Source organism: Rhyacophila brunnea, unplaced genomic scaffold (genome assembly GCF_057557595.1).
Source record: "Rhyacophila brunnea isolate RB1 unplaced genomic scaffold, BYU_Rbru_1.0 scaffold_9, whole genome shotgun sequence".
Taxonomy (NCBI): domain Eukaryota; kingdom Metazoa; phylum Arthropoda; class Insecta; order Trichoptera; family Rhyacophilidae; genus Rhyacophila; species Rhyacophila brunnea.
Window position 1 is genome coordinate 27587032 of NW_028233361.1, and position 27997 is coordinate 27615028.

A 27997-nucleotide genomic window follows, 5' to 3' on the forward strand; every position below is an offset into this window, starting at 1 on the left:
GCACATAAGACAAATTGTCAAATAGATTAAGTAATAATGCAGTTAAAATACTTGCAAACAATTACAGAAGCTCAGGTATGTATTTATGTTAAATATAAAAATTAAATGAAGATAAACAGTGTTTTAAATAAAATTGTCTTCTGTATCTACTTATGAATATATTGACACCTACGTAAAAGGTCGGAACTGCATTTTTGCTGTTTTGACGATTTTTATTAAATAATTTTAAAGATAATTGAAAGAAACAAGAATTCAATCAACTAAAAAATTACGATTCCAGCATTAAAAATTAACGTGGTGTCATTAAAATTTATTAAAATCGTACTACTGAAAAGTACAATTTTCCAGTTACGACCTTATACGTAGGGGGTGTCGATATAATAATGTAAGTAACATAAAAATAAATAATATGCCTGCTATTTTACTAGAATGGAGAAAGCCCGATTGCGGCGTTGGCCTGGGCACCAAACAATAAAAAGTTGGCCATCGCCACCCACGAACGGACAGTTATTTTGTTTGATGAAGCAGGCACCAGGAGGGATAAGTTCAGCACGAAGCCATCTGACCCTAATGCCGGAAAGAAGTCGTACTCAATAATGTGTAATAATTTAATTTTCTTTAAAAATAAGTTTTACAAAAACCAAGAAGTTGAAGAAAAACATTCTTCTGTAATGATGGAGCTAATCAGTATATAAATGAAAATGAAGCTGAAACAAAGATCGCTAATGCCAAATAATACACATGGTAAACATAGCACTTGCGTTCTGAGATTTATTTACCAGATCTGCACTGAGATAAAATCACCTTGCATTAGTGTTACAAACCTAAAATATTTTTTTTATATACAATAATGATTATGGCATTATTTACATGAACAATCACAAATAATTGTACATACAGTCGAACTTGGTTATTACGATCACGGAAATAGCGAGATCTCTGATGTAATGAGGAAACATTCGTTGACATTTTAGTTTATGATTTTCTCCATGCATTTATTCACTGTTATAACGAGCTACTTCTCGGGAATACCGAGGAAAACCGTTAATGTGTCAATCGTTTTTGACCCTTAGCAATAAAATCCGACCGGGCAGTTAACTAGACCGATACCGCAGGGATCGGATTACGTTTATGACACTAGTTAAGTGTCTAAGTACCTAACTGGTGTTTTCACCGACAACAACCACGCATATGGTTGAAATTGCATGTAAAAAATCCAAGCTTTGTGAAGTCAGGTATCTACCAGCGCCGGCGGCTCAGCACTTCATTACAATAAACAACTTCTTTTGTAGTTTATGAATGCCATGGTTGTTTCGGGGATTTTTACGATGGTTTGCTATGTTCTATGCTTAAATTGAACGTGGCGGGAAAAATGTTATATAACGATATAACGAGTAATGCTTATAACGAGCAAATTCAGTCGGTCCCATCTTACTCGTAATAACCAAGTTCGACTGTATTATTATCTAAGACCACAATCGCCGACAATGTCTCCAGTTGTATCGGCTTGTCCTGCTCTTTCATGTTACCCCCCGGCGCAGGTTCATTTAAAGGGAAATTATCGAAATTCATGTACCCTACATATAATTTGTGTTTCTGTGTTATCTTTTTGTTTTTAAATTTGCTTATAGGTCTCGCATTCAGCAGTGAATCAGATATGCTTGCTGTTGGTCAAAGTGACAGTATGGTTTTCGTTTATCGAGTCGGGGAAGGATGGGATTCTAAAAAAGTCATCTGCAATAAGTTTCCGCTCTCGTCAGCTTGCATGTGCATGTACTGGAGCCCTATTGGAACTTTGTATGCGGGTCTTTTCGATGGAAAAGTAAGGTTAGAGAAACTCAATAGAGAATAAAAGAATAACAATGTCTCTCGGTACATGTTTGTAATACAATTTATGTGGTGAACTATGAATTTCATGTATTAGATCACTGGACTGCAAGACTAACAAGGGAAACGGTGCATGGGCGGGTGCATCCGCATGCATTTCCCTGTCAGGAATCGGGGGCGGACTGTTGATCTCCGGGCATATTGACGGTGCATTGCTGACGTCTGGGAGTAAACTTCTGGCAAGACATCCGGTTACACCGACGGCTTTGTGTGCTTTAGAAAATGCAGTAAGTTATCATTCAGGGTGGCGTGGTATTAAACTCAACCAAATATGTTTGTTGTACATTTTTTTTGTTAAATGTTAGCGGTAGAAATGTTATGTGCCATTCAAATTACATAACTATTGGTGAGTCAGCATTCCAGTAGATTCGACTGGCTGGAACAATGAGTTCATTATTTTACATGTTAAATCTTGTTTCACTTCTTAAGTTTGTTGCATCATCAATATTGTTCCTGCCTAGTAGTATTCCAGTATATAAAACACTCTTCAGTCGGACTTCTAACAAGAAACACATATTGTACCTAGTAATATTCGAACCTTATATTAGAATATCAGTAAAAATATGTTATGTGATTTTATGTTATAAAGTGGAAATAAAGGACAACATTAAATATCAATAATAATATCTTTTAATAATTCCAACCCATAACAGAAATATACATCAAGAAAAGTGGATTATTGTATCCTGCAAATCCCCGAATACGTACATCTTTTAAATGATTTTCAGTAGTCATTGATGTCGGAACCTCTTTCAAAGAGTCGTGTTTCAGTCATGAATTTAGGGATGTCGGATTGAAAAAAATAGTATTGATACCTAATATTGGTTTTGTATTAAAATAAAGTATTAATATTTTGTTGATATCTCTAGTCATTTTGTTTCCAATTTATTTCGGATATAAAAATGAATGACATTAAATGTAGGATTGAAATAATAGTTTTGGATTCATTAATAAATATTTCAGATATTGGCAGCAGGATGCGATTGTCGGATTGTCATCTACGATGCATCCGGAAGACCGCTCTGTTCCTTTGATCATTCGAAAGATTCTACTCAGCGAGAATTCACGGTGGCCTGTGCGAGTGCTAGTGGGCAGGTGAGAATATTTGTTTTATTAAAAATAATCGACATATTATTGAAGTGTTTGTTATGTCTAATACAATGTCTTACTATATTATTTTTATATTAAGTATGCGTGGCATGAAATGGATTTAAAAAATGGGAAAAGGAAGTTATTAGAAGGCCATCGTTCTAACTTAGAAATGGAGTGTCTTTGTGTGGATAATAATATATAATTCTTTATAACACTACAACAGGCGAAGAAGCCCAATGACAGTAGTATAGTGAAACAGCAGTGCACATAAATATCGAACCCAGAGCTCCTGGATGAAAGGCCAGCGCCTTACGCACTGCACCACGAGAGCCGCCACGAAATAAGTATTATATGAGAACATTTGGAGAGGAAAAGTGAGATTAATAAATGTAACTGTTAATAATAAATCTAATCCCAAATATAAAACATGCTAGTACTTCTTTAGTACCTTATTTTTACTGCTGTACTCTTTTAGCTTTTTTGAGGTGCTAAACATTCCTTTCAGAATAATTTGTGGAGGCTTTTTGTATTTTTCAGCCTTCCGAACTGCCAATTTAAAGTTTTCCTAGTATAATCAAAATATTTAAGTCAATTTATTCGTAGTATGTATTTGTTATACCACAGGTTGCGAATCACTGGTCATGTGAATCTTATATCGTTGTCGTACAGGCAGAAGTCACTAACTCCAGTTTTGATGAAATTGAAATTTTAATGTCATTATATAGAAAAAGTAATGCTGCTTGACTGGCATAAGTCACGATTTAAGATTATTGAACATATAAAAAAATAAAAGTAATGAAGAACTCAAAAAATAAAGATTTTACAACCATTATAAGAACACCAAAAACACAAAACATTGATTATCTCAGAACTGTGTATTTGGAGTTAGTGACTTCTGCCTGTACACCCACGATATGGCGCATGAAGAAGACGAATGGTATAACTGTTCTACAATAGCATATTGAAAAAATGGGATGAGAATCATGGTCTATGGAGGATGTCAAGACATGAAATAAATATTTTTAGAATCAAGAAAGATAATGAATTATTCACCATTGTGTTTAATACATATATTTATTATTTAATGTAGGCAGCAGTGGTAGGTAGCTATGACAGATGCCACGTGATAGAATGGAACGCAAGCAGGGGTCGGTGGGCAAGCGGCTCTGTGTTGAACATCCAGGGTCTTTACGCGGCTAGAGCGCTCGCTTGGAGTCGGGACGGAGCTAAGATAGCTGTCGGTGGATTTACCGGTGCCACTGTCGTCTTTGAAGCAATGCTCAAGTAATATTGTCTTTTTGTTATTGATTGAGTTTAATATTTATGTTTTACTACTAATTTGACAATCATTTTATGATATAAGTAATAATTGAAATGGAATACTGATTTTACTATTTTGCCTAGAGGCCAGTAAATTTACGGTTTGGTTGGTGATGTGGTTCTTTCAGACGTTGGATATGCGGAGGTGTGCTGGAGGTTGTGAGGCGGGGCCAAGGACAGTTGTCTCTGCGGAAGCTATCAGGGGACGTGCCCCAGGTCACTATTCAAGCTTCCCTCGGTCGAGACATTCACACCGTGAGAGTCATGGGTAAATTATTTCTTACACTGCATCTTGGATATTGAGTCAATCTTTTAGGTTATGCAACCAAGAAATTTTATATATCCTGTTGCCTTTACATTTTTTACTTTGATGCGATATTGTGGAATTCGCACTTCAAGTACCTCAAGCATACGGTAGTAATCAGTAGCTCCATTTAGCCAGCGAACTTTTAAATTGCATCTTATGCTACCTATTGGATTGCTCGACATTACTATTGGGAGTTCTTGGTGCACATGACCCAATAAGACCATAGAGCTCGTCATTGTATCAGCTCTTCTAATTGTTACTGTTCTTGATTGGCCCATACGGTATAGCCGAAAATTTTTCTTTAAAAAATGTTTAGAGCCAAAGAGGTTAGAATCTCTTTGTTTAGGGCCCATTTATTTTGTCCAGGACTCTGAGGCATACGTGAGTGCAATTTTTTACGGAGTGGAAGGTAAAATAAACGTTTGGATGCTTTTCAACAATTTTTTTCATTTTAATTTTAGGTGGAGAGTGGTATGCTGTTTGCAGAACTGAAAGTTCACTGATTGTAGTTGATCTGGCCAGGTCTTTAGTTAGTGAGGTGAGCATTCATTTTTGGTATCCATTACGCCATTTATTTTAATACACTAAAAATAGAACAGACCAGGTGTGAACAACAGGTCAATCAAGTCGATGGATTTTTCGCTAGATTGCAGCCATAGTATTTGTAATTTGATAACATTGTATTTATTTTTAGACAAAAAATGTTAACCGCTAAGCAGGTTACAGTTTAAACTACCACCTCGACTGCTAACTCCTTCTGGAGTTCTCTCAGTCACACAATCAGTAGCTGTGCGTGTTATGAGTTGTCATAAAAACTTTTGAACATCAGATATGTGCATAAATTTTTTAGCATGTATTTATATGATTTATAATTTTTCTTTTATATTTTTAGTGACGTTGATCGTAGATAGCTTTTTTTTGTAATCGTTCATTCAAGAAATAAGTTAACCACCCCAAGAATATACCATATTATGAGTGTCATTTTTTTTGTTGGTGATTTAGGTACCATGGTCTGGAAGTGGTGAACGATTTTTATTCCAGCATGCGCCAGTATGCCTTATTCACCGAGCCGGTGAATTATCTCTTATTGAATATGGGATTGATTCTATATTAGCATCGGTAAGTTATTTTTATGATAATTATGTTTAAAGCAAATTAGTCATTTGCCATATTTAAAGTAACAATAATAATTTTAGAGGCTATATTTCAGACTTTTATATGAAATGAATGGAAAATACCTACTGTATAATTTCAAATGAGGGATAGACAATTGTTTCCTATTCCAACATACATAACACTTAACTTCAAAATCTTGCAATCTTGTGATAAAAATGTTCTATGTGTTCAAAATAAAATAACACTTTTAACGGCAGCACTATGCGTTCAATCTTCGGGTGAAACGTGGGAATAAGCTCAAAGATTTCCTGATGACCACTTTTCACACAGAATATCTTTGTCTATAACATATTGGGGTTATCTTAGATATTGGTAATGGTGTTATTGGGTGTTATGTAGTTAGAATAGATCTACTGAATTATTTTTCATTTGAGTATTCAAATTGATTTTAGGTGCGTACAGAATTTTTCAATCCACATCTCTTGAGTGTCAGAATAAATGAAGGAAATCTGTCTAAATCCGTCGACAACAAGAAATTAGCTTACCTACTTGATCAGAAAAGTGTATGCGTTATTGATCTTATTACAGGTATGTATCCATCAATAATCTTTTAAGCTCTCCACTTATCAGTAAGAAGTAAAAATAGTATTAATTAATCATTAAACCCGTTGCGTTCTTTCTCTGGACAAAAACATATGGAAAAAAAACAGCATGTGAGTTTTTCTCTGTTACTACTCCACCATGGGATATCAAGTTAAATGAATCTTTTCAGGATCTCAAGTGGCCCAGGCGAGACTTGAAGCCAGAGCCGACTGGCTGGAATTGAGCGAGTCCGCGCACATACTGCTATTGCGGGATCGCCGCCGACGATTGTTGCTGCTCAATGTCGTCAACGGCAGAATAGTAAATATGTTACTGTCATTTAAATTTCCTGCACACAAGTGTATCACGGTCCTTATTCAATCTACGTTGCTTGGAAAATACTGTATGTTTCAAACAGCGTTTACTTGTGGTAATCCATAATTTATAAAAAGAGTTTATCGCTTGACGTTCACCACATATAAAAACAACTTTATGACATACCTACCTATACATGTTTCATACATAACAATGAACTTTATCAAGTATGAATATCAAAATTTAACGTTTGAGTTTACATAATGTTTTAATTATTTTAACATCAGATTATGGCGTCCCAGTGTTCATATGCTCTAACTGAGAAGCGGATATGGTCAAAAAAGAAGGAGAAGATGATTATTTGTCAATGCTGTGAGGTGTTGATAACACTGACTGTCTTAGGGCAATATGAGCTGTAAAATAACTTTTATCTGTAATGAATATAAAATTGTTTTGAATACTATGTAATTTTAGTTATTTTCTGTTGTGTATTTTACCTACAGATTATTGTTGAATATATTTAATTTTCTTTGCAGGAGGTGATTTTAAGTGGTGTTAGTTTTGTGCAATGGGTAGAAGGAAGCGATGCGGTGGTTGCGCAGACATCTACACATCTCGCTGTGTGGTGAGACATTATCTACTTATCATATTATTCTAAATTAAGATGTGCATCGTCGAGAGTTATTTAAACATTTGATTGGATTTTCAGTAATACTCTCCTAATAAGTAAAATACTATGTAAATATGCTCACTGTGTCGTTAAAAAAAATCAACATTTATTTCTCCCCGCATGATCCATTTTTGAAGTGAAACTTGTTTGCATGTTGAAGTGAAACTTGTTCGCTTGTTTGCATTTCTATCCCAAAATGATAAAAACCAAAGATGTTGAAAAAACCTTTTATGGAGATGAAGCCTAAATGTATGAAATTGAAGCAAAAAAAGGACCTCTGATCCATTGATTAAGCTAGCTACAGGTGACTTCGCATTGCAGGTTCATTTGCAGACAACTTCACACTACTGCTATGACATCATTTGGCAATTTGCACTTACTACAACTTTGACATTATTATTCAGTTGAAAAATCCTGTAAAATTGTTGTAAAATCGTTTATAATAATTGCACTTGAGTAAGTAATCTCAATAAACATAAAAAATGGCAGCCATTGCGTGAGTAAAAAATCAGAATGACAACTGAGCGATGTTAATATTTATGGAGTTTACCAACTTAACCATGGGTTTGTTAAATAATTTTAAATGTCATAACAGACATTACAATACATACAGCTCCTTCTATATAAAGTCCAGATTCTTTGATTAAAACATATTTCTGTCTCACTCGCACTGTCTAGGCATATGCGTACAGCTGAGTATCAGCAAAATCATATCATCAGTCAACTACCAATTAAATTATGAGATTTTATCTTATCAACAATTTTACAATTGACATTACAATCAACAATTTATGAACCTCCATCGGTTTTTATTCCAGTTTGACAAGTCGTACTTCAATATGTGCTTTTCTATCGAGTATGTTCATACTATTGACAAACCGTAATAACTTGACAGGTGATTTAAAGCTATGCCATCAACTAGCCATGACATTTCAAGAAGTGAAATGAATTGAACCGAAACATACAAATGGTGTCATTTGTATGTTTCGCTTCTATCATACATGTAGTGCATAAATATTATTTTTGTTATAGGTATTCCATTAATGATGTGGGGCTGGTGGAGCTAATGGAATGCGGAGGCGGTATGGCAACTCAAGTAGAAGTGGTTAATGGAGTGCCTCGTGTTCTACTGCAAGGAGGATCCATCTCATATGTCACTCTCGATCATGCCCGATTAAATTTTTGTAAGTTTTTATGGTATACCGATATGTATTGACTACTACATCTCATAGAAATGTAATAGATTTTAGAAAACGATTTTATATTCATTTACAGGTACAGCTCTTAGGTCAAATGATTTTACTGGATGCGAAGTTTATTTGAATTCCCTCGGTGATATTCCGCAAGCTCTAACATTATGGCAACAGCTTGCAAACGAATCTATGGAAATTGGTAATCTTAAGGTGAGATTTTTAATATCAATTATGAATGATTATTATTCAACACAGATAATATGAACACTTAATGATATTATACATTTTCACATACGCAGATGGCAGTGAGATGCTGGAAAGCATTGGGCGATGAAGCACGAAGTTCGTATCTTTCAAAAACGCTTGCCTATTCTGAAGAATATGAAAAAGAAACTAATGAGGAGGGTGAGCTTACTATAATTTATGTTTAAAATATATTTTATAACAGTAATGTTGATTAAAATAGAGAGTAGCAGAGGAGTAGGCACATTGAGATTCACTTGGCTATGCAACCTCCGTATGTCACTCAATGTCCAAGGCATTGGTGATCTAATACAACTGGCCCAAAATAGGCCCAATATATGTGTATGAATTGCGTTTCAGTTGCCAACTTTAGATGGTTACATGTAAGTTGTACGTAAAACATTTCACCATCGCACAGTTCACCGTGAGCTTTCTATCGGAAAGAGATGACTGTATACTATACGGCCTCCAATTATTATTTTCTTCAATATGAACATTAATTCAATTTTCATAGCTGATTTTGGCAAAATTCATTAATTCAAGAATGAAAACTTAACCTAACCTAACAAATAATCCAGTATATCGGCTATTTTCAAAATTTGTTTGCTGCTGGCTTCCTGTAAAGTGTAAACCGACAAGAATCGTGTTTTATTTAGATATTAATTTTATGTCAGTACTATACGACCCAAAGAGATTGGACAGTCTTTAATATACGGTCATATTTCCGATACAACATTTCACGGCAAACTGCATACGTACAAGTGTCCAGACACGACTTTAGATACAATAAACTGAATGCCGCTTTTCCAATGCTGCCGTATTGTGGCTATTACAAAACTGCCAAACATCTCAATTGTATTCATACATTATAATGTACTGCTTTTTATATGCATATATTTATTTTAGGTATGCAATCACCACATGTACGAGCACGCCTTGCCATTCTGTCATACGATTTAAAAACGGCAGAGCATATTTATATAGAAGAGCTGAATGACCCGTCGCTGGCCATAACCATGTACACGAACCTTCACCGATGGCCCGAGGCGCTGGCGGTTGCCGATAAATTGGGACTGCAACAAGCCTCCACTCTTCGTGAACAGTACATGACTCATCTCATATCATCCGGTGAGTAGTATATTGTATCTTTGTAATTACTGCATAACACACTACTCCCATACAAAATTTCCCAGAGTCATCGTCTGATTGATTTTCGGTTTAGGCATCTATTTTATGATGCTGAAAACTAATTCAAAGTTAATCTATATATTTTGTAATTGGAAATCCGTAAAATACTAGGATTCCTGACAATTATTGGATTATTTCAAATTGACACAACACAACTAGAACAATTAATAATTATCTGATTTTTAAAAATTATTTACTTAAGTATTTATTAAGTAAGTATAAGAAATCAGAAAGAAAAAGGATACACAATGAATAAATAGACTGATTCATATTATTAGGTCTTTATTCAAATCTCATCTTATATTGTTGCAAGTGCCATATTTTCAAGATGTTTCTTTTGAAATACCGAAATCTAAAAGCTATGAGATACAGCCAAGACCCGCATAAGGTTGTAGTGTTGATGATGAATGAATATTATTACGGTGTAGCTAATAATTGAATATCACTATAGAGCACTGAACTTATAGGAAAATATTGGATTTTCAGCAAGTTAAATTGTTGAAACAAAAATATTAGGTAGGTACATACATGTAGATTACATAATATATAAAATGGGCTGTTTATGTGTACATTAGGCGCTGAGGGTGAAGCAGCCAGTCTATTAGTGAACAATGGTGACGCGAGAGGAGCACTGGAACTGGTACTCCGAGCCGGCTTACCGGGCCGAGCCGCTCGCATCCTTCGACACTCACCTGCCCTTCTTTCCGATAGAGACTGCATCACGTCTGTCTTGCAAGCGCTGCTCAAGGTACTGTTACTTTTCATTCTTTGTATACCTTACAGTCGACCCCATCACTTTTGCCTTATGGCTTCTAACCATTCTTACAGGGTGACCTGTGCAACAGCGTAATATGCATGTATAAGTTGAGTGCTGGAAATATCTAAATATTATTTATTATCCAATGAGGTTTACGATTTATTAAATATTGAGAATTTGTATCTTTGCTTAACTTGTTATTATTATTCATCAAAGGACACAATGTTATGTAGGTATATTTTATTTTGATGAGTTAGTGTACAGATGTTGTATATATTGAGAAAATCGGATGCAAATCGATTGAAAATCATAGGTGAAAGGACGTATTATGTATTAATGAGACGCTATTTGGACAATCAATATTTTACAGCATAAAAATATGATACAATGGGTATATTATGTATATTGACTCAATTTCAGTAAAAACTCATCATACAATAATAACCCACCCACCTATATTGCCATAATATACATAAATTGTTACGCACCTTGATCCCTGAAAATGTAAACTACAATTAAAAAATGAGGAAAATTCGTATTTTAAGTATCTAGTTACTTCAGTTGAACTGTGGTAGTATATTTCTCTTGATTGATACTACATATAGCTTAACTAATGAAAAATGTATTCATTGAAGAATGAATGCTGGGAGCAAGCGGCAGAGCTCTGCGAAAGAGCAGGAGAACCAGAGAAAGCCGTACAACTCTACGCCAAGGCTAACTCTTTTGCAAAAGCCGTCCAGAGAGCACGCCATGTAAGTTTTGTTTAAAAGTTGTACATAGAAATTACTTTCAAATAATTTGAAGAAAATAATAAACGCAAACTGTGGACCAGAGATTAGTGCATCGTGCTCCAGATGACTGAGTCCTAGTGATACCGCCTAAACCATGGCATCCTCAGAGGATCCAAGGCCATGAGGCCTGAATCATCATTGGGCTGATTCATGCAAACATGAGCAGATCGACTGCGAAACAAATTTCTAGCCCGTAAGCTTAGATGTATGAAAATTTATAGTCGCCCTTTTGCAAGTTCTACAAAATTTAATGAAATCATTCTAGCCCTTAATGTATGTAAAATCCTGCATTTTCTTTATACCTACATTAATTCTAGAAGCAAGCAAAGTAAAACCTAGCGTCATTATAAATTTTATACTTATTCAATTTTAAACATACAAGCAAGCTGTAATTTAGTGCAGTAATGATAATCCCAGCAAATGCAGTGCCTTTCAAAGCATGTACCTGGAAAAGGTCTGCTTGAATATTTCTGTGGTTAGCAAAAATTCTCAGAAATATGACACCCAATGTACCTACCAGCCAGGTACATAGGGTGTAAAGGCTGTCCTTTTGTCATTTTTCAGTGACAGAATTTGTAGGTAATATTTTTAATTCTTGCCTGAGTTGACCTGCTCTCCAAAAAGGGATTCATTCGGGTTTTGGTCTCTCAGGACGCCGGTCGCGGCCGTCGGCGTCCGCCGCCATTTTAAATTTATTTATTTTTTAAAAAAAATATTTTTTGTTAAATACTTTGTACGCTGTATTTTACTGTAACTGTATTCCGAACAAATAAACGCCCTGTTTTCGCCTGTACTTCCGCGTTGTCAATCAACATAAGCATGTCCCCGAAAGAAGCCAGCAGACGATATCACCGAGACCTGACTTATACATCATCAGGGGGGGTCCAGCGCACTCATTCTAACCCCCCCCCCCCTTTCGGAGGTGACAATGGCCCCCAAGGCGTGGGGCATACGCCTTCTGATCGTGATCGTCTACGATTAGGAGGTAGGCGGAATTTCTTTCGCCCGAATCCAAGCCCTGAGAAGCGATTGATTGGCAACCGGAAGAGAGAGCAGCGTGTGGAATCGTGTGAAACAGTACAGCGTCCAGAGGCTCGACCTCTGGTGGCGCTCAACTTGCAAGCAAGCAGAATCATCAAGCCTTCAAGATGCCGCCTGTCATGGATCCGCCGCAGTTGGGAAACTATCGCCGGCCGACTCATCGCGCATCATCAGTAATCACGCACGAGGATGCTGCCGAATAACAGACCATTTCAAAACCATTTCAAAACCAAGGACTCTCGATGTTTCCCCGACCAGCTGTATCATCAGTCGACCCTGGCCCACGGACGGATACGTCGAGGAAGTTCCTGGCTCCAACTGTCTGCGCGCCTTGGAATCAGTCCTGGCCCAGACATGCAACACCAAAGTACGTAGTCGACGCCACCGGCGCGTCATCTACCACACTTCGGAAGAGTCAAGCAGCCTTCTTCAGCAGAGAAAAGCAGCCTCCAGCAGCAAAGCGAGCAGCCTAGCAGCATCCTCAACCAGCCGTAGCATAGCGCCATAGGTTAGGTAGTTTCAAATAGTGTTTGTGTTTGAATGTGGTGTAAAGACAGTTTAAATATACAACATTTTAGCGTCAGCTTATACCTAGTAACCTAAGCCTGTGTAAAAAAAACTTTAGCCTGTGTCAATTACGTGTTAGCATAGTTTTTTTTCATGTAAAATTGCCTGTCAGTGTGTGTAACTGGAGGCATGGCAAGCAAGCAATCAAAAAGTGGTCGCGTGGTATGCATCTGGGTGAAGTGTCGTTCGATCTTCGGACCGGCGTTAAGAGAGGCTGGGCACGACGCCCTCCTCTCTCAGCATCCTTACGGTAGGTCCGGAAAACTGTGGAACCACTGACCGCGAGGCGTCAAAGTGCTGTATTCCCAGTTTGACCGGCCACCGACGGTTCGGAGGGGCTTCGATCCTTTAACGCAGGAGATGCAACCACCCACATAATCAAGACGCCGCATTATCCAGTTACACACGCTAAATACTTTGTATCGTGGTCGATCTTAATCAGCCCAATTACGGTTCAGGGCCTTTCCCAGAGAGGTCGCTTGATACCGCCTAAACCATGGCATCCTCAGAGGATCCAAGGCCATGAGGCCTGAATCATCATTGGGCTGATTCATGCAAACATGAGCAGATCGACTGCGAAACAAATTTCTAGCCCGTAAGCTTAGATGTATGAAAATTTATAGTCGCCCTTTTGCAAGTTCTACAAAATTTAATGAAATCATTCTAGCCCTTAATGTATGTAAAATCCTGCATTTTCTTTATACCTACATTAATTCTAGAAGCAAGCAAAGTAAAACCTAGCGTCATTATAAATTTTATACTTATTCAATTTTAAACATACAAGCAAGCTGTAATTTAGTGCAGTAATGATAATCCCAGCAAATGCAGTGCCTTTCAAAGCATGTACCTGGAAAAGGTCTGCTTGAATATTTCTGTGGTTAGCAAAAATTCTCAGAAATATGACACCCAATGTACCTACCAGCCAGGTACATAGGGTGTAAAGGCTGTCCTTTTGTCATTTTTCAGTGACAGAATTTGTAGGTAATATTTTTAATTCTTGCCTGAGTTGACCTGCTCTCCAAAAAGGGATTCATTCGGGTTTTGGTCTCTCAGGACGCCGGTCGCGGCCGTCGGCGTCCGCCGCCATTTTAAATTTATTTATTTTTTAAAAAAAATATTTTTTGTTAAATACTTTGTACGCTGTATTTTACTGTAACTGTATTCCGAACAAATAAACGCCCTGTTTTCGCCTGTACTTCCGCGTTGTCAATCAACATAAGCATGTCCCCGAAAGAAGCCAGCAGACGATATCACCGAGACCTGACTTATACATCATCAGGGGGGGTCCAGCGATCATCCTCTCCTAACCCCCCCCCCCCTTTCGGAGGTGACACTAGGTTTCCATCTAACAGTTTAATTAAATTGTATTTATAAGTTTTTCAACCAATATGTGTATCAAGGACATTATCCCAAAGAGATTAAGATTCCTCCACACTGTGGGAGACCATTGTGAGCTAAAAACGGAGACTTAAGTTTTTTTTTTCGTGGGGTTGAGTATTGATGTATAAATCTATTTAATATGTACACTATTTATGAAATGTCTTTAATTTCATAAAAAATGGAAGCCCAAAAAACTTTACCTACAAAATAATGTTAAATAATATAATGAACATTTCGCTTTCAATTAATATGTATGAAACTATGACTTAGGTTTCTCCTGAAGAGGTGACATCATTAGAAAAAAGTTGGGGTGAGTGGCTGGTGGAGAGGCGCCAATGGGGCTCGGCTGTTGCGCATCTCATCGAGGCGGGAGACTCACGAGGAGCGCTATCGGCTGCTGTCAGGGCTCAACAGTGGGCTAAGGCTTTGCAGATCATACAAGTAACCAACATGCTTTCTTTACTACTTGGAGGTATTATTGTACAACGGATGATAACAAAAAAAGTAAGACAATAATTCTGACCAAACATTCAGGAGCGCTAAAATACTCGTATCTTACTTTTGCTTACAAAAATACAGATGTCTTGTACAATCTCAGCGTCAACATTTTGAAAATGTATCGGTAAGTGCTTATAAGTCTAAATTTAGAATTCGCTCTATTTTCGGATAAATAAGGTTAGAAAAACAACCAACAACCTTCCCAATTAAAAATCTTTTATTCCGAAATCGAGTGCCAACGGTGAACACCGTATCTGTAATAATATTATCTGACCTAAACTAGAGCAGAGATTTATTTTGAAAAAGTAACCACGCCATTTTTTCAACTGGTGCTTCGAGGCCTTATCCCTGTTCTGTAGCAATGTATTATAATGTAAAATTGTATTCATGATATTTCTGTCTAATATTGTGTCGATATGGGAACTTCCCTTTTTAAAATACGCCAAACTCCCACATTGAAATCTCGCTTGACCCCTCTGGTCATAGGAGGTATTCGAAAGACCGAATGTTACAGTAAGTATAATGTTGATCTCTATAATTTTAACAGAGAAGTAAACTTTATGTTGCTTTTTGTCCACATGAATAATAATTATTTTGGTCTTAAAAATCTAATTCAATTTTCAGGTTATCGACGACGTGGAGTCAGTTCAAGAATACTATGAAATATTGGCAGATCACTATGCGTCTATTCAGGTATTTCATATTTTATTCTTTTGAACATTAAATAGCTGAGGACATATAAGTAAAAATGATTTAGAACCAGTTTTTATATCACCGCACATTTATACGTGATAAAATATTTACTGCTTTGTATGAAGCATAATATAATATAAAAAGTACTTGAAAAGCACTAACTTACAAGTTGATTTACTTAACACGGTCATCTATGGATTTGGATCCTTTTAATCCTTTCATCAATAATTATTACTTCATCCATATAATATGTATTCATTCATTATATATGTACTTCAAAAACATTGTTGTATTTATTCTTTGATTTACATAATATTATATACTATTTATTTTTATGCATGCGGATTAGGAATGGGAGACTGCGGAGATATTGTGGGAAGCGGGGGGCGTAGGGGAGCAAGGCGCTCGGGCCTTAGGAGCAGCAGGGGAGTGGGGCCGTGCCCTCGCCTTCGCTCAGCGACTTCTCGGCAACGCCTCCGCTGCACACATCTTTTTACCTGAAGCTGAACGACTCAAGGGCCAAGGTGAATCAAAGAGTTCAGACTTATTGAAAGGGAACCTATCGAATTCTTTGCATTACAACACTTAATAGCAATTCTAGATAATTTTTAGTGTGGTTGAATCGGTAACTATACCTAATTATAATATGTAATGAATACTATGGCAATAAATTGCAAATGGAGGTTTGCTGTTTGATACTTTTGCTTTGATTACTTATTTATGTAAGTATTGTTATTTGCGTCTTGAGATGGTGGTTTATTTTATAAAATAAAAATATTTTAGGCATGTAAAATTAAACAATGCGAGTGGTTTTTATAGCAAATAAATAACAGAGCACAATTAGTGAAACCATAATGTGAAATAACGGCTATATTAATATATTATTTATACATAATAAATTTAATCATTAACCTTAATAACCTCATCAAGCTTTTTCTACAACATCTTTGATGTGAACAGACTATTAGTCCAAATAAACATAAAAATGCTATTATATAGCATACATCAAATTTCAATAGATGTTTTTTACATCAATGTTGTATATCTATGATATTAGGTGATTACCGTGAGGCTGAGAACTTATATGTGGGGTTGGGCATGGCCGACGCTGCCATATCGATGCACGAAGAAGCGGGAAGGCACGCAGCTCTGTTGCGCCTAGTCGGGAAACACCGTCCGCAGCTGCTGGGATCCGCCACCAAGCGGGTGGCGCACTCGCTCAAAGAACAGGGACGCCCGCGACAGGCCGAACACTACTACATAGAAGCAGGTCAGACACTCAATTCATTTCACCTAATGATTCACGTCACCAACTTTCACTGAAGAGTTTTCTAAAAAGTTAAATTGAAAAAGGCCAAAACTATCATCTTCTTGTTTTGGTTGTGCTACAGCTCAAGTTGAGTCTTGGTCTCCTTCACCGTCTTCCAATATCTATCTCTGATGACTATGAATATTGTTTCAGTTGCTATTTACTTGATAGAATTCCATTTTACAAAATGGTGATACAAATTATTTATCGCACACTAAGATCTATAGGGTCATAACTGCAAAAAAACCCAAAAATTACTTATGAATGCAGTTCGATAGAAAAAAAATCTTTTTTTTAATGCTATATGGCATTAACTACTACTTGGAAGCAGTGGCCTCCTACACAGTTGTGTCCATGGTTATTTTATATTTAAAATTTAAATTTAGAGCTATATAGAAGCATTATCTTGTTACATGAGGCCCTTTTATCTAAAAAATATTTTATCTTTCTCTCTCTCATGATCTCAGTGTGCGATATATTTGGTATATTCTGAATTCTTACTACATTGACGGATTGTTCAGGGGTTTATCTCCAAAAATAACCGTTATAACACCCCCCCTTTCTATATTTTAAAAACTTTTTTTTTTAAATTGAAAGGTGACTGGAAAGGAGCCATACAGATGTATAGGATGGCCGACCAATGGGAGGATGCATATAGAATTGCTCAACTTCACGCCCCACTGCAAGTACAGGAACAGGTTTGCTAATAATTATGTACTTACTTCTAGATAGACTACAAATGATCCGTTAAAATACATCACATTTTCTGGCTTGGGTCAGTATGGTTTTACCGTAATCCATTTTTTTAGTTTTAATAATTTTCTTAATCATTTTTTAAAATATGTAATCACCCATTTTAAGTACGAGTAAATAAAATGTGAAAAAAATATCCGTATCTTTGTGAAGCTCTCGATTCCACTAAGTTAAATGGAAATTACATATACATCAATAAAACATTTAAATTCATTAATATCATTTTATTATTAAATCTAATTACTGTTTTTTCTATACACTTCATATTTTCGTGGATGTAGGGGAAACCGAATAGTAGCACTTTGCAAGATGTTGATCTATTTTATTTTTATATCTTGAAAAATTAAACTATATAATAAAAGCGAATGTTTTTGTGTTTTAGGTAGTGGTGGCATGGTCCAACTCATTGGAAGACGACGCAGCAGCGGCTCGCGTGTTGATGGGACGTAATGCGTTAGAAGCGGGCATTCGATGGGCGGCGCGCGGCGGGAGGTGGGCCCGTGCTTTGGCCCTCGCACACGCCGGAGCACCACACCTCGAAGCACCTGTGCGGGCGCAGATGGCTGCTCAGCTTGAGGACGAAGGAAAGGTTATTATTGACATCTGGTCATCACCCTTATCCAATGTTCCAATAGGTACCTATGTACTGTGTTAAAAGTACAGAAACTTGTATTAACTAAGGTCTTCCAAAATTATTATGTGAGATACATAATTACCTATGTATTTTGGAAACCTCCAATCCATTAGAAAAAAAATATTTCTACTTAATGAGATTTGAATCCATAAGCATCACACTCCAGGTGGTTTACACTACCAATTAAGCTATCGATACAAATCATGCGGTTAATATTTGCAACCATCTTTTTTAATTTTAAATCAAGGGATACGAAAGGTCAAACTTTTATAGAACGTTACATTCCGAAACGAATGTTCTATCTCTTTCACGATGAGAGCATCTACAAATAATAAAATACTATAGCTGCAATCAAATATTTTATAGTATCCTATTTTTTTCATTACAATACATGGAGGGAAAGCAACAATGATATTCGTGTTTGCGAAGTGGGTATAACAATTTAGAGACAGCGTCAGGATCTTTCCAAAGTTTTCAACTTTTTTTTAATCAAACTCTTTTTATTTAATGAACAAGTAATACAGAAGGTTTATGAATGTAACTGTCCTAGAAATAACGGTTAAAAAATATTAATTGTGATTCTATTAACTAATTAATTCTAGTTGGAAGAGGCTGAAACAGAATTCGTAAAGGGTGGCAGTGCAGGAGAAGCCGTCGATATGTGGCTACACGCACACCAACACGCCAGAGCACTTTCTCTTGCTGAGCACCACGCTCCAGAAAAGGTACTGCAAACAGACTATTTAGTCTACTACAAGACGATAAAAATATTTCTTAAACCTGCGGGACAAAAAGATAAGACCTCAAAAAGAGGGTAAAAAGAGAATTCCTCATATCTGGGGAAAAGAGGACTTATGGTAACCAACGTTCCCTCTAATTTTTCTATTGTGTGTGCGGATCATCGATGCTCACCCGGTGCGGTAAATTTACTATACCCCCCCCCCCCCCCCCCACAAACACACATATACAATTTTTCATTAAAACTTATATTATTTATGTATTTATGAGCACAGCGATCTCAATCGTATTCTTTCGTTCTTCGAGTGTTTCCGTCATTATTTTCAAAAGTCCACCTCTTTCTTTTCAAATATTTAATTTTCATAACAGCATTCCGGTGCACTAACTTTCATTTTTGTATTAGTACATTGTTGACTATTTAAAAAGGTGTCTTTATTATTTAATGAAATAAAGAGGGGGAGGCGCCAAGATTAGATTTTTTTAAAAGGGAGGCGTAGTAACATAAAGTTTACAAACCACTGCCTTATAGGGAACATTGATGGTAAGACTATTTGATATTAATCGTGAATTGGGGAAATAGTGCCACAGCTTTCAAGTCAATGATTAGATTTTATCATTTTGAAACTGCAATATGTAACAATACTTATATGTTGATTATTAATATCACATTTGCATGTTTATTGTACCTGCTAGGAAAGTGAGGTTCTCCGCGCTTACGGAGAATGGGCAGAAGCACAAGGGGACTTGCAGCTGTATGAGGCTTTAGTGATACGAGCCGGCCGACCTCAAGAAATCATCAAGTATTACAAAGAAAACGGTAATCTTTCAAAACTATTCTATACAAATTTTACAAATGGCTTGGTGGACCAGTATTGTACTACGGTTAAGAGACGTTAATATTATCTACTAGTGATTCCCAGATGATAAAAGTGTTTGTGTGTAGAATCTTTTGAAGATACAAACACTTTGATGACTCTGATGTCATTGGATTTATCAAAATGAAACACCTGCGATGGGCACACCATGTGACGTATGGATTCTTGAGCAGCTCATGTTTAGTAGACAAGAAGGAAAACAATGTGTGAGGAGACCACAATTTCGGTGGCTTTATGATCTACAGAGAGACTTGCGAGCGGTAGAAGTGATTCACTGGAAAAGAAGTGGACCGGGCAGAGTAGAGGAGCATTTCTTCGACAGCCAAGGTCCGCCCTGAACTGTAGCCTGAGAGAAGAGAATTAAAGCAATATAATATGTAATGTGATAATTTTAGGGATTTAAAAAAAATATTTAACAATTTTTTACGATCTTCATTGCTTCAATTTACATAATATATGTGAATCAAATAATATGTTGGAAATAATGTGCGGAAGAAGTGCAGATTCTTTGAATAGATTTTAAAAAGTCAGGAATTAAAATTTAAGATATTTTGCACACCAATTCGATGCTAACGAAACTACAAAAAGCATTGAATATATAGCATTTTATGCATAGAAAATTTCAATATTTTATCGTGGACATATTATCAGAATAGGTTAGACACGAATGAATTAAAATAAATCTTCACTATTGACTGACATCTATAACTTGTGGCCTTGACGTCAATATGAATATTGGCGGTGTATCACCCATGATGGCCGATGGGCTAACGCGTCAGCTTATAATGTCGTGGTCACAGGTTTGAATCCTTGGTCTGGAAAATACACATATTTTTTTTCAATGAGTGTTTGGACTCTGACTTGGAGTATGAACCTAATAGGTTGAGCAAGTGGCTAGCATCCATTTCTCGTAAAAACAAAATTCTGTTAATATAAACCTCCAACCTGTGGAGGCCCATATGATCTACTTTGGATCGGACATGGTCAAAAAACCATTACTATATTAAAATGATTTCATTCAGGAATGTGGGATGATGCGATTCGGGTGTGCGAGGAATATCTGCCGCAAGGCGTCCAAGCTGTTAGAGCGGAGGCTTCCCGCGCAGGCGGAGAAACTTCTTACGACAGAACCCAACGAGGGAACTCTGCTTCCAATTCTGACAGCGCTGACCCTGAAACTATCCTCAGGACCGCTGCAGAACATGCTAACAAGTAACACAATATATTCACATTATTATTGGTGTTAAGTATTAATTATTCTTAATAGACATTCTATATTTAAAAAAGGATTGTGTGGCCATGACAGAAGAGAAACTTTTTGTTTTGCTCTCCATTTTTATAATCGTCATTAATGTGTGTGAAAGTGTGCACAGGATTCTCAACATTACTATAAACCATCCCATCTTCACTTCCACCAAGATTCTCTGCATACTGACAAAGTTTCTTATCACTTACGTAGTCTTTGAGATATATAAAAGACAAAATAGCCAAAGTAGGTAATACATAAAACTAAATTGAAGTGTTAAACAGCAATTTCTGTTTTGTGATTGTGGACATTTTCACGAGAGTTGGCTGGCCGATTGAAAATCAAAATAATCCACATCATTCACTCCATCTACCTTTATCAAGTAGTTGTGTATACGAAGTGATCCCAAAAATTTTCACAGCGTTAATGGTACATCTGGTATTGCGCTACTGCGCGGTACTGTCAAACAAAGGTTGATGGTTTGAGACTGACCTAGGCATTTTTTTGTATTACATTTTTCAAATCAGCTATGACGGTTTTTTGTTACACATCAGTCCTTTCACTCTACTGGCAAAATTTCTGTACTGCACATAAAATGTTTCATTAAAGAAACACGCCAACCGAAAGAGACAACACTATAGTATTGTGTTTTATTTTATCATCATTGGCTCTACAATCCGATGTATAGTGGTGTAGTGGCGCACCGGGTTGGCAACCCTGGACCATTTTTCATTTATATTTGAACAGAGATATTATTTATATACCTAGGTACTACATTTGTTGGGGCCATTTCATAGTCATCGCAAGATTAGCAATCTTTTAATCTGTTTTTATTGAGTTAGGAACTGCCTGACCTATACTTGTATGTAAAGATTTCTTGGTTTCCATTTACAGTGGTCAATATTGGGAGTCAATCCGAAGTCTTCTATCGATTGAAGTGAAGAATGCAGGTCCTACCACAGTGGAGAGGGCGACTCTCCGCGCGGCCAGGTTAGCCAGAGACCACCTGCCGCCCCATAGAGCAGCACAAATCGCTCCTCTCATCGCCCAAAGGTACTTTTTTATGTCATAACTTCATGATACTAATATTATTGTGGATACTATCCGTTCTCAATATTGAAATTTATAATTTGTATTGTATTATCAACAGATTGACAGAAGCCGGCCAAGAAGCGATGGGGGCGAGATTACAAGATGCTCTTCTTTCTATGTATGCAGACTCAGCAGATGGCGACAGACACGCAGCAGGTATATTCATTTATATTGAAAACTCTCACATGAGAAATTGATTTCCACACGTAAATACATCAATTGAGTAAAAATCTAATGAAAATTTGGAAATTGAAACATAATTAATAACACATTAAATAAACCCTTATTTGTAAAATTATAAGTAGGTACCTACATTTATTATTCAGGAATAGATAAAAATAAAAGTCCACCGGTTTAATTCTCATTGAATTGGTTGTAAGCTCGAATTATTGAACATTATGGAAGAAAGATTCTAATACATATTATTAAATGTCATTTGTGGTGAAACTAAGTGGTCAAGACACAGTGGTTATTATTTCTTCACTATTGCGGTTTCCATGCAAGAAGTTAAAACGCCCATTTATATCATTGCCTCCCTTTGATCCCTTCCAAATCAAATGGTCAGTTGCTGTGCGTGTTTCAGACTTGTTTCAGATCACGCTTACCCTTCTTGGCATACATATTCCACTATGAACGTTCCTTAGAAGTCAGAATAATATACCTCTCACTAAAAATTTGTTATTATAATTATTTTTCTTAATATGTAAGCATGTCTATACCAAAGCTATATGTATTTGGAAAGTCTGTGAATTTGGTAAAAAGTCGATCACAGCAACAAATAAGTTGCCCACCTATCTATACAGTTGAACATGATATAAAATGTATTAAAATAGTTGAGGAATATCTAGGTATAGTATTTGTGTCACTCTCAATTATAATCAAGCATTCTTTGGGACGACTGTGTGTGGGTTTTCAACTATCTTGAAATCAATAATTCAAGTGAAATGGAAATAATAAGACGACTTGTCTGACGTGTCAGGAGATGACAACGGGCAGGCGGAGCAGCTGGCGCGGCGCGGCGAGTGGGCTCTCGCTATGGAAGCGGCGTCTGCGCTGGGATCGGCCGCCGCCGCACGTCTTGCCGCACGCTGGGCTGCTAACCTCATGCAGAACCACGACACTTTGGAGTACCAGGTACATAGACGTTAGGATTATCTATATCCAAATCCACCTACAATTGATGATATGACCTCAAAACATTTACGCTTGAAACACATAAACTTTGTTTACCATATGGAAAATAAAACTAGTAACCCTGTTAATACATTTCCACTATATGGCACATTCTTGTACGATTAGATAGAATAGGTTCTCATTATGTTTTACCAACCACCCCAGTTTGGCCAGGATCCTGGAAACCTATGCCTCAACATGCATAGTATTTAGACATTTTCAAAATATGCTGATTTGCTAAGAGTTCGTTGATATTATGTATATCACATTCTACGATGGGCAGGACGTCTAATATAATGTGATGATTCGTGACAGAGGAGATAGGGAGGGGTGTACAAAATGTTACGTCACACAAAAACAATACAATATAAATTCATTTTTTTCTGAGAAAAAAAAATTCCTTGAAAACATTTTACTAAATTTGATAAAAAAAATCCCAGACTAAAAATTCAATTCAGTTCATTCAAGTTTAAGTTCAAGACATTCACAACACGTTGAAACAGTATCAAGAGTAATACAGTGTAAATAGTGAAATAATACATGTAAGTACCTATTTATAAAAAAACGATCTGAAAATTAATATTCAAAATGATAAGGAGTACAAGAAAGCGAGTGAATTAAATAGGGCCAATCCAAAATATTATAAAACAATGTCCACTTAAACTCACTCAGGTGGAATATATCGATACCTAAAGCGATTTGGTTGAACAAAGTTATTGCTCTTAAAATAAGAAGGATACGTACCAACATTTCAATAATATCTTGTTTTATTATTAACGTCAATTGACAAATAATCGTGCCATTGTCATTGACATTGTCTGTGTGTGCAGAAGCCGGATGGTTCGATGAGCGGAGGGGTGGCGTCAGCTATTGCCGTGCTAAGTCGGTGGGGCGCAGGCGCTCCCGAGCTGCAGCCCCTCGTTCAACCCATGCTGGCGAGGGCCTCCGCCCTTCCCAATCCGCCCTACACTTTCTTGAGAGACCTCAGGAATGTTCTGCATTCTATCGTGAGTGTACTTAACTTTCAAATTTTCCATGACATTGTTTGGAAACTATTGGCAAACAAATAATATGATTGATTGCTACTATTACGCAAATCATGTATGTATGTATGTATGTATGAAATAGTCACACCAATAATTTAAGAATTTAATAAATATGTGTGGTTTTTAATTAAACTATTTTTACCACTTCACTCAGCGATACCTGTACATTTATTTGTATGGCTTTTTGAAATGCTTGCAATTTCGTTCACGGTTGTCATAATGTAACCAAATTTGGAGGATCTGTTGATTCTACCTACAATTTCAAAGTGGATTGTAGATTTAATAAATTTTGAAAAGTGTATTATTATCTAATACCATTGTGATAGAAAAGAGAAATTGAAGAAAACAATTTGTTGTAGGATTTCCTAAAGACCAAGAGCGATTGCAAGAATATATTTAATGTCTATGTCCCCATAATATGTCGTCTGTAATGATATGCGTCCCGGGTTCGAATCCCACGTCTGACAAATTCACATGCTGTTTTCCAAAGTGTGTTAGGACCCAGAATTGAACCTAATTGGTTGAGCAAATTGCTAACATCCATTTCTTATATAGACAAAAAATTGTTAATATAACATCCACTCTAAGGAGGCCCATATAATCCTCTTAGAATCGTACATGATAATGTTATATAATATCTCTGTAATATTTGGCATACAGATATCAAACATGGCGTTCGGTTTGCCTAACAATGCAATAACACCTCAGTTGTATATTGTAAAATTTCGATGGTTTTTAAGATGTTGGAAGTTATTTGATTAGATGTCCAGCAATGGAGGCGAAGGAAAGGGGTCGACGGAGCGAGCGGTGGAAGCCTCTTCCCTGCTGTGTGTGCGGGTGGCTTGCGGATCGGTTCCTTCCCTCAAGCCCCTCGCCCTACGAGCCGCCACTGCCTTATTGCGTCACACCGATCTGGTGGCAGCTGATAATGGTATCGGATAATGTTTACTTTAGATTTATTATTTCCAGAGTTTGGAACAAACTATAGGCCTTATGAAATTTGAGTATAAGAGCACTCGATAGCGTTTCTGGAACAGATGAGAGTAGTTGAAAAATAAGCACTAATAAAATAAACATAAGGGTCAATTTGTGAATGTGTGTTCTTCTATACATCAATATTGTCATATCATGCTAACTCATCTGCAGTTGCCTATAGTCACATTTGGTATTCTTTTAGTTAATATTGCCTGCATCAATCTATATAAGAAAAAATAGTTTCGTATCATAAATTACTCTAAACAAACCATAAAAAATCATTTTTAAAGAACACCACTTATGTATTGTATTTTGTCCTGGCACTAACCTAAACCAATCAGGAATCCGTATTCCTCACACTGTCATGACAAATTTTGTATTTTTTCAGGAATGATACACTATGTATATTAAAAAAAATAATGTCACTTCAAGGGCAGTTCATTACTTTTTTTGTAATTACAAAAAATAATGTTCCAGTAGTTTTTTGCAATTTTCTCAAAACTTGATTTTTGGAGAATGTGAGTGAGACATATTAGTATCTAGTTAAAAATGAATTTTACCTACATTGCGATAAAGATCAGATGTCTTTGGTTTATTTTGCAAAAGCTGTCCACGTTAGCACTGGAATATTATGTGGGAGGGTGTGTCTTGTATATCAATGACTATAGTGGAACAACTTAATCTTAAAATTGCGATTTCTTTTACTGCACACGAATTATGTAGGGTAAATTTAATTATTGTTATTATTTCCAGCTGCTCTTACATGAAGCTTACTGCATTGTTTTCTCTCGCTCGGCGTCGTTCTAACTACGTCATATTTACTGGCAACACTATCGAACTTCGCGCTTATGTGGTATGTTTATAATACAGACTTTTATGTCTTCAGCGTTCTGTGCGGCGGGAATGTTATTGCGAGAGGCGGAACGCGAAGGTGAAGCCCTCGTTCTTCTGAATCGGTACTTGGATTTGGCGGAGGCAGCCGACGCTGACGGTGATGATGCAGCCGCTCTAGATCATGCTGATTTCGGTACTTAAATTTAATATTTACATGTGTGCCAATTATTTTTAACAGAGTATTTTTAAAAAATACATAAATATCCTCAGTATAAAAAATTAAGAACTTATTTATGGTTCATAATATGCGGAATTGGTTTATGCTGATAACAAGAAAACTATTGGTTTTGAAATTTGATTACACCAACAATGTTTCTTGCCACGTTGAATAGAATATAGAAAAAAATGTATTTTAAGAAATATGGCTCTTCCACGGTATTTATTGTACTTACACCAATGATATACTACTAAATAGGTAGAAACACACACTGAGTTATCTGTTTACTTTCACAGGTGAAACTGATTTCCCGCATGAAGTTGTCCTAGGAGGGAGTGCACTTTCGTCACAAGATCACGATGAAGTGAGAGAATGGGTGCTCGCTGTTTCGCTTGACCAGAATGTCACACAGGTAACTGTAGTGACACCGCAGATGCCATTTCTTCCGCAAGAAGTAGGGATAACTAACTTGTATATTGTCTATGATTACTGTCGGCGACAGCATTCACATAGCTTCTGTTGTGTTGCTTGTCTTGTACGCCCCCGTCCCACTTTTTCTTGTTACCCATCTAAATTATCGAACTTTATAATCCAATGTGGTATACATATTTATAATATCTTAATTCTCTTTGGTTAATTTTTTGTCAGACAATGTTTATGAGTAAATTAATTATCACAATCTTATCATCCCTGTGTGAAATTCTACAAAGATCCTCGGTGATACATTTTCATTTATTTATAGTCATTGCCATTGGATAAACGTGGTCTCTACGAATGCTGCCTGGGTCCCGGAGACGTTCCTTGCGCATTGACAGGATTCCCGTTATCAACACGCATTGTGCACTTTACAAATGGTAAGTCACTCATTTATGAATTAACATTAAAAACTCTGATAAAAAAAACTGTTACTATCCAACCTCTTTGGATAAAAAGTTATTTTATTTTAAATAATGATAATTAGATTATAATCTAGCACACTTGAATTTTTCAATGAATAATTACACTAGATTTAAAAATGCATTATTCTTTATTGACCATACATAATTTGGAACAACCTCGGAAATAATATATCAGTAGCTTAATAATTGGTAAATCACAACGCCTGGATTGTAATAGTTGTGGGTTCATGTCCCATTAAGTGTAAATATTTTTTTTAATAGGTACCTAAATAGGTTTTGAGGTGGTACAAAAATTTATGTTATTCATAAAATATTGTTTGATTGAAGGGCGGGCTGCAAATCGTGACGCATGGGCAAAGCTTCAACTGCACTGCAGCACCGAGCCTGCCAGCGACGCAGCCGACTGCCGCAGATTCCTCACTTCTTGGTGCGGTCCTGATGACTATAGTTTGACATAGATCTAATACTTTCATATTATTTCAAATGAAATATTGTGTAACATGCATTTAGAAGAATTGAGGGCTTGAGGATAAAAAGGGTGTACAAGTGACATATAAGTAAAAAAA

At 36.5% G+C, this 27997-nt stretch overlaps 1 protein-coding gene across 1 annotated transcript; it reads left to right on the forward strand.

The window, feature by feature from the left end:
- Positions 1-36: 36 nt before the first annotated feature.
- Positions 37-27988, forward strand: Oseg2 (intraflagellar transport protein Oseg2). Its single transcript, XM_085959417.1, has 36 exons — positions 37-75; positions 429-600; positions 1632-1827; positions 1925-2114; positions 2851-2982; positions 4070-4263; positions 4428-4567; positions 5068-5144; positions 5609-5725; positions 6175-6310; positions 6495-6625; positions 7156-7244; positions 8322-8473; positions 8565-8692; positions 8782-8887; positions 9632-9853; positions 10489-10661; positions 11306-11422; positions 14720-14890; positions 15572-15640; positions 15990-16164; positions 16698-16910; positions 17547-17647; positions 18085-18291; positions 18939-19061; positions 19768-19891; positions 20972-21161; positions 22090-22248; positions 22346-22443; positions 23267-23421; positions 24291-24467; positions 25269-25437; positions 26368-26508; positions 26829-26944; positions 27275-27386; positions 27759-27988. The coding sequence occupies exons 1-36, from the start codon at positions 37-39 to the stop codon at positions 27887-27889; spliced, it is 5142 nt and encodes a 1713-aa protein (XP_085815543.1). The 3' UTR covers positions 27890-27988.
- Positions 27989-27997: the final 9 nt, after the last annotated feature.